At 44.1% G+C, this 12715-nt stretch overlaps 1 protein-coding gene across 11 annotated transcripts in view; it reads right to left on the reverse strand.

Moving 5' to 3' along the window:
• The window catches only part of LOC124043898 (dedicator of cytokinesis protein 9-like), a 129002-nt gene that overhangs the window by 9063 nt on the left and 107224 nt on the right, over window positions 1–12715 (reverse strand). For all 11 annotated transcript variants that reach the window (XM_046363016.1, XM_046363018.1, XM_046363019.1 and 8 more), the window contains exons 28-43: window positions 12004–12150; window positions 11755–11838; window positions 11553–11664; window positions 9740–9918; window positions 9526–9642; window positions 9319–9433; window positions 9077–9198; window positions 4381–4495; window positions 4097–4163; window positions 3906–3953; window positions 2552–2691; window positions 1568–1683; window positions 1134–1271; window positions 844–1026; window positions 558–671; window positions 205–420 (exon numbers count right to left, since the gene is read on the reverse strand). In XM_046363016.1, coding sequence (XP_046218972.1) covers window positions 205–420; window positions 558–671; window positions 844–1026; window positions 1134–1271; window positions 1568–1683; window positions 2552–2691; window positions 3906–3953; window positions 4097–4163; window positions 4381–4495; window positions 9077–9198; window positions 9319–9433; window positions 9526–9642; window positions 9740–9918; window positions 11553–11664; window positions 11755–11838; window positions 12004–12150 — 2013 coding nt within the window. The remainder of the gene's footprint in view (window positions 1–204; window positions 421–557; window positions 672–843; window positions 1027–1133; window positions 1272–1567; window positions 1684–2551; window positions 2692–3905; window positions 3954–4096; window positions 4164–4380; window positions 4496–9076; window positions 9199–9318; window positions 9434–9525; window positions 9643–9739; window positions 9919–11552; window positions 11665–11754; window positions 11839–12003; window positions 12151–12715) is intronic.

Raw genomic sequence — 12715 nt, forward strand, 5'->3', positions numbered from 1 at the left:
AACATCCCAGATGGATCAGTATGTTTTACCAGCCACCCACATGACTTGAATTCAACATCTAACATCATCATACTGTGTATAGAGAGATTCTACCATAATCCATTCCTTAAATAACTACACACATCAAAATAACACCCATCCCTCTGGCATTGACTTATACTCATATTTTTAGGCCCAAATTCTGACCCGTAGCCTGGTACAGACCTCGGACAGGTCTCCATTCTTCACATGGATGCGGGCCATGCTGTCCAGCCAAGTCTTGCGGAGTTCGGGCGTGCTGGCGTAGGACTTGGCAAGGCTATACTGCAGGTCCACCAGCATCTCCGGGTCTCTCTCATGTTCCTTCATCTGAGCTGTGGCCATCAAGACCGTCCGGATCCGCTTGGTCAGGTCCTTCACATCTGACGGGAAAGCGGTGTTCTACACAGGATAATACAGCAGATTATTCAAGTGGTCCAACCTTGGCTGTAATATATTTCATATAATATGTTCATTAAAGACCAAGCAATACTGATGACATGCAGTTTGAATGAGAAGTGTCCCCATTGGGATCTGACCTTGATGGTCTTGTCACTGTTGGCACAGTTGTTGATGATAGACAAGGACTGTTGGAAGCGGGTTCCTCCGATACCGATGACGTCAGCGATCAGCTGACTGACGGCGATCACCACCTGGGCGTGAGGGCAGGAAACGCACACATCAATACGAAACTACTACCATAACCATCAACCAAGCCACTCTTTAGGAAAGCTCCATAGAGCGTGCTGCTACATAGAGATCTTCTGAGGAGACAAATGTATCAGCATGTAGAAGGGAAACCCTCTCTCTCTCTCTCTCTCTCACTTGTAGGTGAGTGCGGACGAAGGACTTGCGCCCGGTGTAGTCAAAGTTACTCTTCATGAGGAAGTAGAGGAGGTGGGCGGCGTCGCTGCGGATGGAGCTCAGCTTCGAGTTGCAGCACTTCAGGATCTCGTAGCAGAACGAAGCACACATGTCCGCACGACCCTCGAAGAAGGTGCAGGGGAACTGGAAACAAGACACACACAGTGATGATTAGATACTCGGCACATTTAAGACAGGGAGAGAAAAACACTTCACTACTGCGAAGTGTTGAGGACCACTGGCCTCCTTACTTTGTAGATGAAGGTGCGCAGCGAGGTGAAGACCTGCTTGAGGGCCGTCTCTGATTGGTTGATCTGCAGGAAGCAGAGGTGCACCTGGAACACCTTCTTCATGAGCGGGTTGTGGCCATGGTCCGAACAGAGTTGGGTCTGAGGACATAAAAGTACAGACAGTTGTCTTCAAAAGCCCGGGGACTGGCAGCAAGACAACATCAAGTAAGAAGTGGGAAAAAGGTGACATATCCAATCAAATGGAAAACAAGACATAACAAATGCATGTACTGTACATAAGCAGGATTGTGTTCTTGTCAGTGATTGGTAAGCCAAAACTGAAGAGGGAGTTTCAATTTTTAGATAACATAATCACATGAGTAAGGCATTGAGATGACTTTTACATGTTGAGGACCGCTTATTATGACCAACAGAAACCACAGCTAGGAGTGTACCTTGAATCCCATGATGAAGATGCTGAGAGTGTCCAGCACGGTGAGGCAGACCTCCGTGGCGATGTTAGCTTCCAGGACCGATTGGTTCACCACGTCAGCATCCGAGTGGCTATAGGCTGCAGGGTACACACACACACACAAACACAATGCTGGAGCACTTTCAAATCACCCCTAAATTCTTGTGCTCTGACGGAGTCTCAAATTGCACCCTATTCCCCATTTAGAACACTACTTTTAAACAGGACCCATAGGGCTCTGGTATAGGGACTAGGATGCAATTTGAGATGCAATCAGAGATTAGTCATTAGTCATCATTAGTATCAAGGTTAAAAAAACTTGCTTCAGAGGAGGAAATAATATTCCGTGGAGTTGAAAACAAAATGCATTTTACTTGTGATTTTTCAGAGGTTTGAATACAAAGAAATTAGTTAAGGGAACAGAAATGAACAGGATAGAGGGATCAGAGGGTTTAAAACGCCTCATTCTCAGCTAAAATGGCATGCTCTTAATTTAACCAGATGAACAGAGCTAATAGTCTGAAAGCTGCCTGTCGTTGACCTGATACATTCTTACCATGGTCTACAGATATTCCAAGAACACTTGAAATCTTTCTTACACTGAAAACACAAAGAAATCCACTTCATTAAAAGGGAATCATGTAACAGACACCCTATACTATAGAGTTGAATCTCTTTTGCTTTCCTGTGAAGTCAGTATAACGTTACACGGTGAAAGTGGCCCGATGAAAACCATCCCTTCAACCCAAGGGTTCATGTACTCTCTAGGATAAAACCCCTAACTTTTATTCACTCAAAACCACAACATCCATGGACGTCTCTAGAATGGCTGACTTTGGACTTGGGTTTGGCACACATGATTCTAATGAAGAGGATGATGATGATGATGATGATGATGAGATGACTGACTACAGAGGGAGGAGCAGAGGGGCCTTTGGTTTAGAGGTGGGTGTTTGGGGGCACTTACTGTGGTTAAAAGTGTATGAGTTATCCAGGCTGCTGAGTTGCTGTAAGCGGGCATGCATCATTCCCGCCCTGTTACGGGACACAGGCAGAGTCTGAGACTTCCGCTCATGTGCTGCTACGAGTCCCACCCCTTCCTGGTTCCTGATGAGGAAACAGGACACTGTTAGACGAGTGGCTCACTACCAGCAGGACCAGGGTTAGTCAAGCAGGTTAGACTGGATATTACATACCTAAATATTCTATTGATTTAAAAAATGGTAGGATATAATGTATAGCCTGGTAACCAGATCAGTTTAAGACTCCTTTGTGGTAGTCTTCATCATGAACTGTCTCCCAGGCTAGAAATAGGGTTAAAGAGAAAATCAAGCGCACCTCTAGGACATGAACAAATGTCTGCTTTAGGTATATTTGGAGCATCTTGGAGCGAATTTAACACACTGCTACTCTTCCCATTTGTGATCATCTATACAGTCCTGATTCAGTGTTGAGAAGTAAAATCATAGCTGTGAGGTGATTCAGAGAAGGGTGTTTCTCATGTGATGGGTCAGACAAAGCCAGATCAGCATGACAGCAGTTAGTAGCAGCAGAAGCCAGCGCATGCACGTGACAGTGACAGACACTATATACGGTGACGCTTATGTCAGGATAGAGTAATGAGGTGCTATTACATGCCCAATCAGTTGTGTGCTGTTATAAGATGGCCAATCAGAAAAGAGAGAAGACAACATGCTTTTAGTATAGGAGAGTTAATTCCACCTCTAGTCTTACCCAAGCAGGAGGGGGCAGGAGCCATGTTTTTTTATATAACCATATTAAACTTGCCAGCATTTAAAATGAATAGAAAAACAGAGAGAGTGGTGGTGGGTTAGAGAGAGTGGAGAGTGAGACCCATAGACATCAGTGTGTCTGGCAGAGAGCTCCCACAGAGAATGTGTGTGCCAGAGTCCAAAGGCAAATTATGAGCGTACTGTATAGTGTGTTTATATGGTGTAGTGATTCAGGGGCTTTACTGTACACACAATGTTAACCAAGCTCAACAAACCACACATTAGAACTGTTTTGGGCCTATTGGTAGAAATATCAGTCACTGGTTTGTGTTCTGGTCTCAAGTGTTACTACAAAACGACATTCATATACCTATATTCCTATACCTTAAAATAGCACAATATCATGTCCCTAAAATGGTTGGACAATATTCACACAACATTAACATAACATTTGAATCAACACAATTATATAAACAATAACATATAAAATATATGAAAGTGTAATAAATGATGAATGTAGTCTCAGGTTTTATACAGGTTTTACATACAAGCGCGATACAACTAATTTAACCATTCTGGCAACATTACCTTGCGATGGATCTTTTTCCTATGTATCGGAATTGATGGAGACACACCCTGGAAACAAAAACGTTGGGAGACTCATCGTTACTCAATGTGGACAGAGGACGCTTAAACATCCCCCTGATATGCACAGTAAATGGTATGGAGTAGCATCAGGACTACTACAACAACACGGCCAAGCCGAGTTCACTTCTTACTCTACTAGCGTGAAGAAGTCCATGAGCTCAGCAGACGAGGCCTTGTTCCAATATGTAAACAGAGCATCTGAACGAAGGATAGAAGGGAGTTAGAGAATCACCTGCGCTGCGTCCCAGATGGCACTGGGTCAAAAGCAGTGCACTAAACAGAGGATAGGGGGTCATGTGGGATGAAGTCTTGGGGAAACTACTGGCTGTAGAAAACACGGGTCACTAAGCATATCCATACCCCCACCCCCCCTCATATAATCATGTACTTGCACTAGAGAGAGGTGTGGTCTTACCCTCAGACATGCTCTTGAGGACATGCAGGAAGCACATGAGCAGGCTCTTGATCTCAGCCTGGTCCAGTTTGTCACAGCGCAGTAGGCCGCTGCCCAGGGCTGAGGCTGGCTGGTTCTGAGGGACAGACGCGCTGGTCAGAGATCGGCCGGAATACAACACAACACTCTACTTATGCTCTATTCACTGCATAACGCTATTGGGAGGTGTAGTATTGTCATATTCCTGTCTTTGTTGACATATTTGCCATTTTGTTGTTTACTTCTTCATCTCATCTTAATCCGTCCATGTTCTTAAAAGGCAAAACGGGTAGAAAATAAAAACTAATTGAATTTTTTTTTTCAACAGTAAAACAGAGAGTTTATCATTGCCATTATTATGTAATACTAAATTGCCCTTCAGTACATCTACATTCATGTGATATGATGTGCTGATAAGCATGTAGTATGACTCACAGTGCAGTATGACTACACTAATGGAGTCAGTCACTCAGGCCCTATTGGCCTCTAGACGCGGGTGAGACTGCCAGATCAGCTCTACGTGCAGGGCCTAATCGCTAGAATTCTCCAAGCCGGGACAGAGAGCAGGAACCAGGAGTTATACCACAGCGTGGGTTTGGCAAAATACAGCGTCTTCCGTTGCCAGCGGTGAGTTAGTCTAGACCAGAACTCCTAACTGAGGATGACCTCACGGAAAGACTGCAGCTACGTCTCGTCTTGGAGGAGTGTTGACAGAGAAAGTTAGCGGCTAAACTTAGCTGCCCCAAATAAGTCTGGGAATTTGACTGGAGAGGGTAGGCGATCATTTACATGAATTCTTTATTAAGACAGATTTATAATTGGAAATATACTCGATGGGTATCATTCACAGTCTAAAAATGAAGCAGATATTACACATTCATGTTTTTCTTTCCCCTTCTGGCCAACTGCCTCCTCAGAGGATCATTCAAAAAGAAAAAATGGTTGAGGACAAAATGGAGAGAAACATAACACAAAGAAAGGGAATATCCTACAAAAACTGGTCTTACAGACGGAGATAGAAAAGTCACACAGCACATGTGAGCGAGATCAAAAATAAAGAGGCCCCAGCTGTGTGTATCACTCCTACAGAAGGACCCATGAAGCCACACGGTAGCTGTGCTTCATGGCACCAGAGACGAAACTGTGTATCATCCGCCTGGCAAAGAAAGGAACTCAGCAAAGACTAAAACACACACACTCTCTCACACACACACACCCAGATGGGACACTCTTGGGTGGAAGGGGGGGGTTTATTGGTATTCTGTACTTGGAGTGGAGTGGTGGTGTGATGCGGGACATGATTCTCTGAGACACTGGGGACAGTGAGCAGGGAAAAGTCCACGGTGGCGCGCTTGGAGCGAATGGGAAGCACGGAGTCCTCGGGCTCGGAAAAGAAGCGCAGCACGTTGGCAGAGTGTCTCCGCCTGATATTCTCCTTCTGCCAGCAGCAGGAGTGTGTGGGTGGGTGGAGGAGTCAATGGTACAACGACAAGTTAATAGGGGATAACCTCATACCTGTCACAGGTATACAGTGGCAAGAAAAAGTGTGAACCATTTGGAATTACTTGGATTTCTTCATAAATTGGTCATAGATGAAGATAAGATTATATTTTAAGTCACAACAATAGACAAACATGGAAAACTAACAACACACAAATTATTGTATTTTTCTTGTCTATATTAAATACATCATTTAAACATTCACAGTCTAGGTTGGAAAAAGTATGAGAACCCCTAGGCTAATGACTTCTCCAAAAGCTAATTGGAGTCAGGAATCAGCTGATCTGAGCCCAATCAATGAGACGAGATTGGAGATGTTGGTTAGAGCTGCCTTGCCCTATAAAAAAGACCCACAAAACTCATCCAGAACGCCGCAGCCCGTCTGGTGTTCAACCTTCCCAAGTTCTCTCACGTCACCCCGCTACTCCGCTCTCTCCACTGGCTTCCAGTTGAAGCTCGCATCCGCTACAAGACCATGGTGCTTGCCTACGGAGCTGTGAGGACGGCACCTCAGTACCTCCAGGCTCTGATCAGGCCCTACACCCAAACAAGGGCACTGCGTTCATCCACCTCTGGCCTGCTCGCCTCCCTACCACTGAGGAAGTACAGTTCCCGCTCAGCCCAGTCAAAACTGTTCGCTGCTCTGGCCCCCCAATGGTGGAACAAACTCCCTCACGACGCCAGGACAGCGGAGTCAATCACCACCTTCCGGAGACACCTGAAACCACCTCTTTAAGGAATACCTAGGATAGGATAAAGTAATCCTTCTAACCCCCCCCTTAAAAGATTTAGATGCACTATTGTAAAGTGGCTGTTCCACTGGATGTCATAAGGTGAATGCACCAATTTGTAAGTCGCTCTGGATAAGAGCGTCTGCTAAATGACTTAAATGTAAATGTAATGTGAACCATGCCTCAAACAAAAGAGATCTCAGAAGACCTAAGATTAAGAATTGTTGACTTGCAGAAAGCTGGAAAGGGATACAAAAGTATCTCTAAAAGCCTCGATGTTCATCAGTCCACGGTAAGACAAATTGTCTATAAATGGAGAAAGCTCAGCACTGTTGCTATTCTCCCTATGAGTGGCCTTCCTGCAAAGATGACTGCAAGAGCACAGCGCAGAATACTTAATGAGGTTAAGAAGAATCCTAGAATGTCAGCTGTTACAGATACAGGTATCCTGTGTGTGTGTGTGTGTGTGTGTGTGTGTGTGTGTGTGTGTGTGTGTGTGTGTGTGTTCTTTTCTCTCCTTCTCCCCTCACAGGTGAAAATCATCACTCCCCAATCAGTCACCAATCCAATCATCAATCAGAAGACACACCTCCTCCTGTTTCCTACCCAATCACAGTTCCTTTCCCTTGGTTTAAAAAAACCTGTCAGTTGTTTGCTGTGGAGCTCAATCTCTCTGTAAATGCCATGTCTGTAGGTCTCTGTGTTTCACTCTCTCGTTGTGTATTAACCTCTCTTTTGTTTGAGCACCTCCATAGCACTTTGTCATCACCTGTGAGTATTGTTTTGGTTATGGTGTTTGTTTGTTTGCTGGTGGGAAAAGGGGAAACCAAGACAATTCGCCCATGGGCATACACTACCCGTAGGTAGACTTGTTAAATACACTAGTTAGAACTGGTACCCACTGTATTTTTGGTTAGTTAGCTGTTGTTAAAGTAGGCTAGTCTAGGTTTAAAAAAAAATACTTCTAGTTTCTTTCCTTGGGTCCAGCTCAGCCCCTTTTCCTGCTCCCCCCATTACCGTGTGTTTACAAATAAACCTTGAGTTTGACGGTAGATTTCAGTTGTCGTAGTAATTTCGTTCTCACTTTTACTTTGTCACTATTAGAATTTGCATGAGTTATGTTACAGGTCTCATTAGCTGATGTTACAAAAGGGATTTATGGTAAAGACTTACAGAAATCTCTGGAACACACTAACATCTCTGTTGGCGAATCTACGATACATAAAACACTAAACAAGAATGGTGTTCATAGGAGAATCCCACGGATGAAGCCACTGCTGCCCAAAAAAAACATTGCTGCACGTCTGGAGTTTGCAGAAGTGCACCTGGATTTTCCACAGAGCTACTGACAAAATATTCTGTGGACAGATGAAACTACTGAGTTGTTTTGAAGGAACACACACACACACACACTATGTGTGGAGAATTAAAGGCACAGCACACCAACATCAAAACCTTGTCCCAACTGTAAAGTATGATGGAGGGAGCATCATGGTTTGGGGCTGCCTCAGGGCCTGCACAGCTTGCTATCAAATTGAAAAATGAATTCCCAAGTTCATCAAGACATTTTGCAGGATAATGTTAGGCTATCTGTCCACCAATTGAAGCTCAACAGAAGTTGGGTGATGCAACAGGAAAACAAAACACAGAAGTAAATCAACAACAGAATGGCTTCAACAGAAGAAAATACACCTCCTGGAGTGGCCCAGTCAGAGTCCTGACCTCAACCCGATTGAGATGCTTTGGCCTGACCTCAAGAGAACAGTTCACACCAGACATCCCAAGAATATTGCTGAACTGAAACAGTTTTGTAAAGAGGAATGGTCCAAAATTCCTCCTGACCATTGTGCAGGTCTGATCCGCAACAGAAAACGTTTGGTTGAGGTTATTGCTGACAAAGGAGGGTCAACCAGTTATTAAATCCAAGGCCTCACATACTTTTTCACCCTACACTGAATGTTTACACGGTGTGTTCAATAAAGACATGAAAACGTATAATTGTTTGTGTGTTATTAGTTTAAGCAGACTGTGTTCGTCTATTGTTGTGACCTAGATGAAGAGCAGATCAAATGTTATGACCAATTTATGCAGAAATCCAGGTATTTCCAAAAGGTTCACATACTTTGTCTTGTCACTAATGGACGCACCTCTTATGTGTCACTGAGAAATACAGAAAATGATGCATGAAACATCCTTAACTAAATACATGGCCTAAATCTCATTCACTGAATAGCTGCTAAACTGCTAAACTCATATTGACCCGTACAAATGTATTTGTAGCCCAAATGGACTAACAGCACTGCAGCGATCTGATATCCTGATGGAGGTCATGTGCCAGTAGAACACATACAACCGGCATAGGCTGCACCCTCAAGTGAAAGCAGAAATGGTCAACTTTAAGTAACGGTCCATGACAGTGGCCGTACTATGTCTCCATGGAGTTGTACCTTGTCCAGAGAGTTGCTCTTCTCATGAAGACTGTTGCCAGAGTCAGTGCTGATGAGGGAGCCCCGGGAGTCAGCGTGGCGGACAGAGTTAATGTTGGGGGTGGAGGACGCGTGGGGGGAGGCTGGGGAACACAAAGACAACAGCACAGTTAAACTCATGGCCCCGCACGTCGCTCAATCACCACAGGACAACATGAGTCGAGTGTCATATCGTTGCCTGCCAAAAGCAGACTGAATCTCACCGGTGCCAGAGATAACCCCAAACACATCCTTGTGCAAACTGTTGTCTAACAAAGTACTGGAGCGTGGAGGCGTCATCATCATGGAGTTGCCCAGGAGTGGGTCATCTCTTCCATTCTGAAAGGGAAATGGACCATTAGTAAAGTCAAACATTTACAGGTAGAGCCTTTGAGTTGTGGTGGTAGCCAGCCACTAGATGTCAGCCTTACATTGTTGGACTGGTTGATGATGAATGGGGAGACTTCCTTCACATTGAGCCTGTTGACGTTCTCCTGGAGCAGACCGAATAGGGGCAGGTAGAGAGTTGCCAACCTAGCCTGCTGGCTCTGAAATAGAGATAAAGCTCTGATTAAACTTCATTGTCCCTTATGATGACTTCCGAAACGACTAGAGGAAAGAGGCGGGGAGAATTAGTCTGCTTACCTTGGAGGTGTAGCGTTCGTCAAAGGTGTGCTTGACCATCAGGTTCTTGAGCACGTGGATGGATATCTGACGGATCTCTCGAAACTCCTGCAGGGCCCCGCCCACCTCCCGCAGCAGCAGCCCAACTAGGAAGTGGTTCTTACAGAAGTCGTCGGTCAGCGAGTAGTCCAACTGGAGGTCTGGAAGGAGGACAGACAAGAGACAGACTTTAGGAGGAAGTCATGAACCTAAACTATCTGCCCCGATGTAAACAATACCACCAGTGTAGCACGGAGTCGACCTTTGCCTTTAAATAGACTGGCGCCATTCGAATGAAGTTCAACTGCACTTGAACTCTAATGAAGATTGTAATCAGGCCACAAAACTATTTCCAACGCTGAGAAACTTTTCCAACAAGATAGAGTATTCAAACAAACCAACAACCCCAATACATGCTGATAATCTATTTGTGTAAGGATAGGATAACACATATTGGTTACAATGATTACAATTTCATGATCACCTATGATAATCGATTAGATACAATCATTTAAAAAATACACCCACAACTAAAATCAAAGAAGAGTGGTTGTAAATAATGACTTTCTAAAGTATTGCAATACAATGTATATAACAGAGATTATCAGTCAAAATAGACAACCAGACAGGAGTCATAACCTCGTACAACCATCCTGGAAGGCTCACAAGCTTACATTCTGTTTAGCTACACAGATCGGCAATTTGTCTGGTAATTATGAGTCTAAAGGAGTCGGGGACCAGGCAGTGAATAAACAGATACAGTTAGCAAGCAGGGTGGTTGTTATGGGTAACAGACCGGCAAATAAACTGAGCGCGTCACAGAGCATGAGGCACAAGTCAAATCAAATCACAAGTGACACACAGAAGGTGTACTGAAATGATGGTACTAAAACTTCACATCCACTGTTAGCCTCAATATGAGCTGTAATTGGTTTACATGCACATTTAAAAATGTAAACACCTCCGAAATGTTCAATTGAAATTCAATTGAAGATTTTTTTTTTAAAGGAAAAAAATGGTTTGCCCTCAAGTACAAACCTATTGCTATCGTCACACAATCCAAACCCTTGACACAGAAATAGGAACGCTTTGTAGTCCAAAGAATTCAAACATACACACACCCATACCTTTTCTAACTCACTCATTACAGCCAATTACAGTTCATATAGATAGAGATAAAGCATAAAAATGATCATTTAGTATTAGACATGGGAGAAACAAATGAATCATTCCACATCCACGCCAAATGTATGTAATGACGCTGTTGAATGAATGACTCAATTGAGTTGTTCAAGGGAATTCTTTTGCCTATGTGGCCATAATTTTAAAAAAGGGGGAGGGGGGTCAAAGTATTTTTTCCCGACAGGACAAGCAGACAGCACACCTTGAACCTACCTACAGGATTACTGTATGACTCCATGTTGGGAGAAAGTAAAGCTAATTGGCAAAAGAGAGAAGAGGAGCAAAGTGGAAACAAACAAATAAGCTCTATTCCAAAACAGAGGTAGCAAGAACACAAAGAGAACAGTACATGATATACTGTAACGTGTCTTTATGACATTTGGCTGACAGAACTTGGACAGTACGGGTACTGTGCTTGAGTTCGACGAGATGCTGCTGGAGAAACGATTGAATCCACTATCTGCTGAAACACTCTATGCCTTTGGCAGACAGCCCTCAAAACTTCATATTACAAAAGCCTTGTGCTTCTAGTTCAATAGATGTACCTCATATGACCCTGGTATACATGCATACAGTCGCTTTTATTTTGCCCAAACGATGGAAATGTGCTCACCTTGAAATCTCTGTATCCTCCCTTTTCCGAAGGGCATGGGCAGATTCAAGGGAATGTAGTGCTCGTGGTTGCATATGACACGCAGGAACTCAAACTTGAACTCAAACAGAGTCTGAAAATAAGAGGCCATTAGTGTAAGAAACAAAAAGGTCTAGTGGTGGACTATCATTTGTAATGATAATTATTTAATCATGATAACTACCTTGGGGTCTCCGGGCACAAAACAGTTGATGTAGTTGTTGATCTGCTTGAAGACAAAGCCTCGATCCATCAGGGTGAAACAGCGCTGTGGACACAGGAAGGAAAGGACATTCCCACATACAGTTCAGTATAGTACAGAACAGTGGATATCATCAACCTCTAATGAACACCAATACATTGTTATTATCCCGAACCGGCTATGAGGAGGACCAATGGTGCTAGATTAGCCAATCAGACGGCGCCAGCTGACCTTGATGAAGACAGCCAGGCTGTGGTTGGCATTCCGGGCTGCGTCCAGGTTGTCCTTGTACTTCTGGGTGATGTGGGGCATCATCATGTTGACCAGGGTCTCCACCGTGTGGTGGAAGCCGGCCGAGAAACGCTGGTTCCTGGACAGCTGAGAAACAGAGACAAGCTGTTACTGCCAGAGCTGTTATTGAGAGTGGTGTTACTGTCCATGGTGTTACTGTCCATGGTGTTACTGTCCATTTTTTATTTGATTGAATTACCTTTTTTGGTTAATATTACAGTAGAGGCTAACACATGAAATTCATATACAACACTAATTTCCAATGTGGTGCTTGAGGAGAGACAACAACAACAACTCCCTGTTGTGTTTCTGATCACACCACAGCTATTCCCAGAGAGAGGTCATCCCAGTGAACCACCACAAAACCACAGCAGAGGGGGGAATCCTTAATGGAGTGTCCCCGTTTCCTCTGTTTAGTGTGGCACACTCCTAATGGTTCCTACAGCAGCTTCCTGATTATACACGGCCATGCCAGAGAGGAAACTCAGGGCTATGGTTGGTTAGGAGAGATTGCTGTGGGTAGCATTGAGGCGGTGGTTCGTTATGGCTCTGCTTTATTCTGTGGGAGGAATGTAGCAGCCCACATGGCTGTGCATGTTAGGAGCCATCACTGATAAGCTGACATTTCTATAAAAAGAAAAATGAAGACTTA

The sequence above is a fragment of the Oncorhynchus gorbuscha genome, linkage group LG09, assembly GCF_021184085.1.
Source record: "Oncorhynchus gorbuscha isolate QuinsamMale2020 ecotype Even-year linkage group LG09, OgorEven_v1.0, whole genome shotgun sequence".
Classification (NCBI taxonomy): Eukaryota; Metazoa; Chordata; class Actinopteri; order Salmoniformes; family Salmonidae; genus Oncorhynchus; species Oncorhynchus gorbuscha.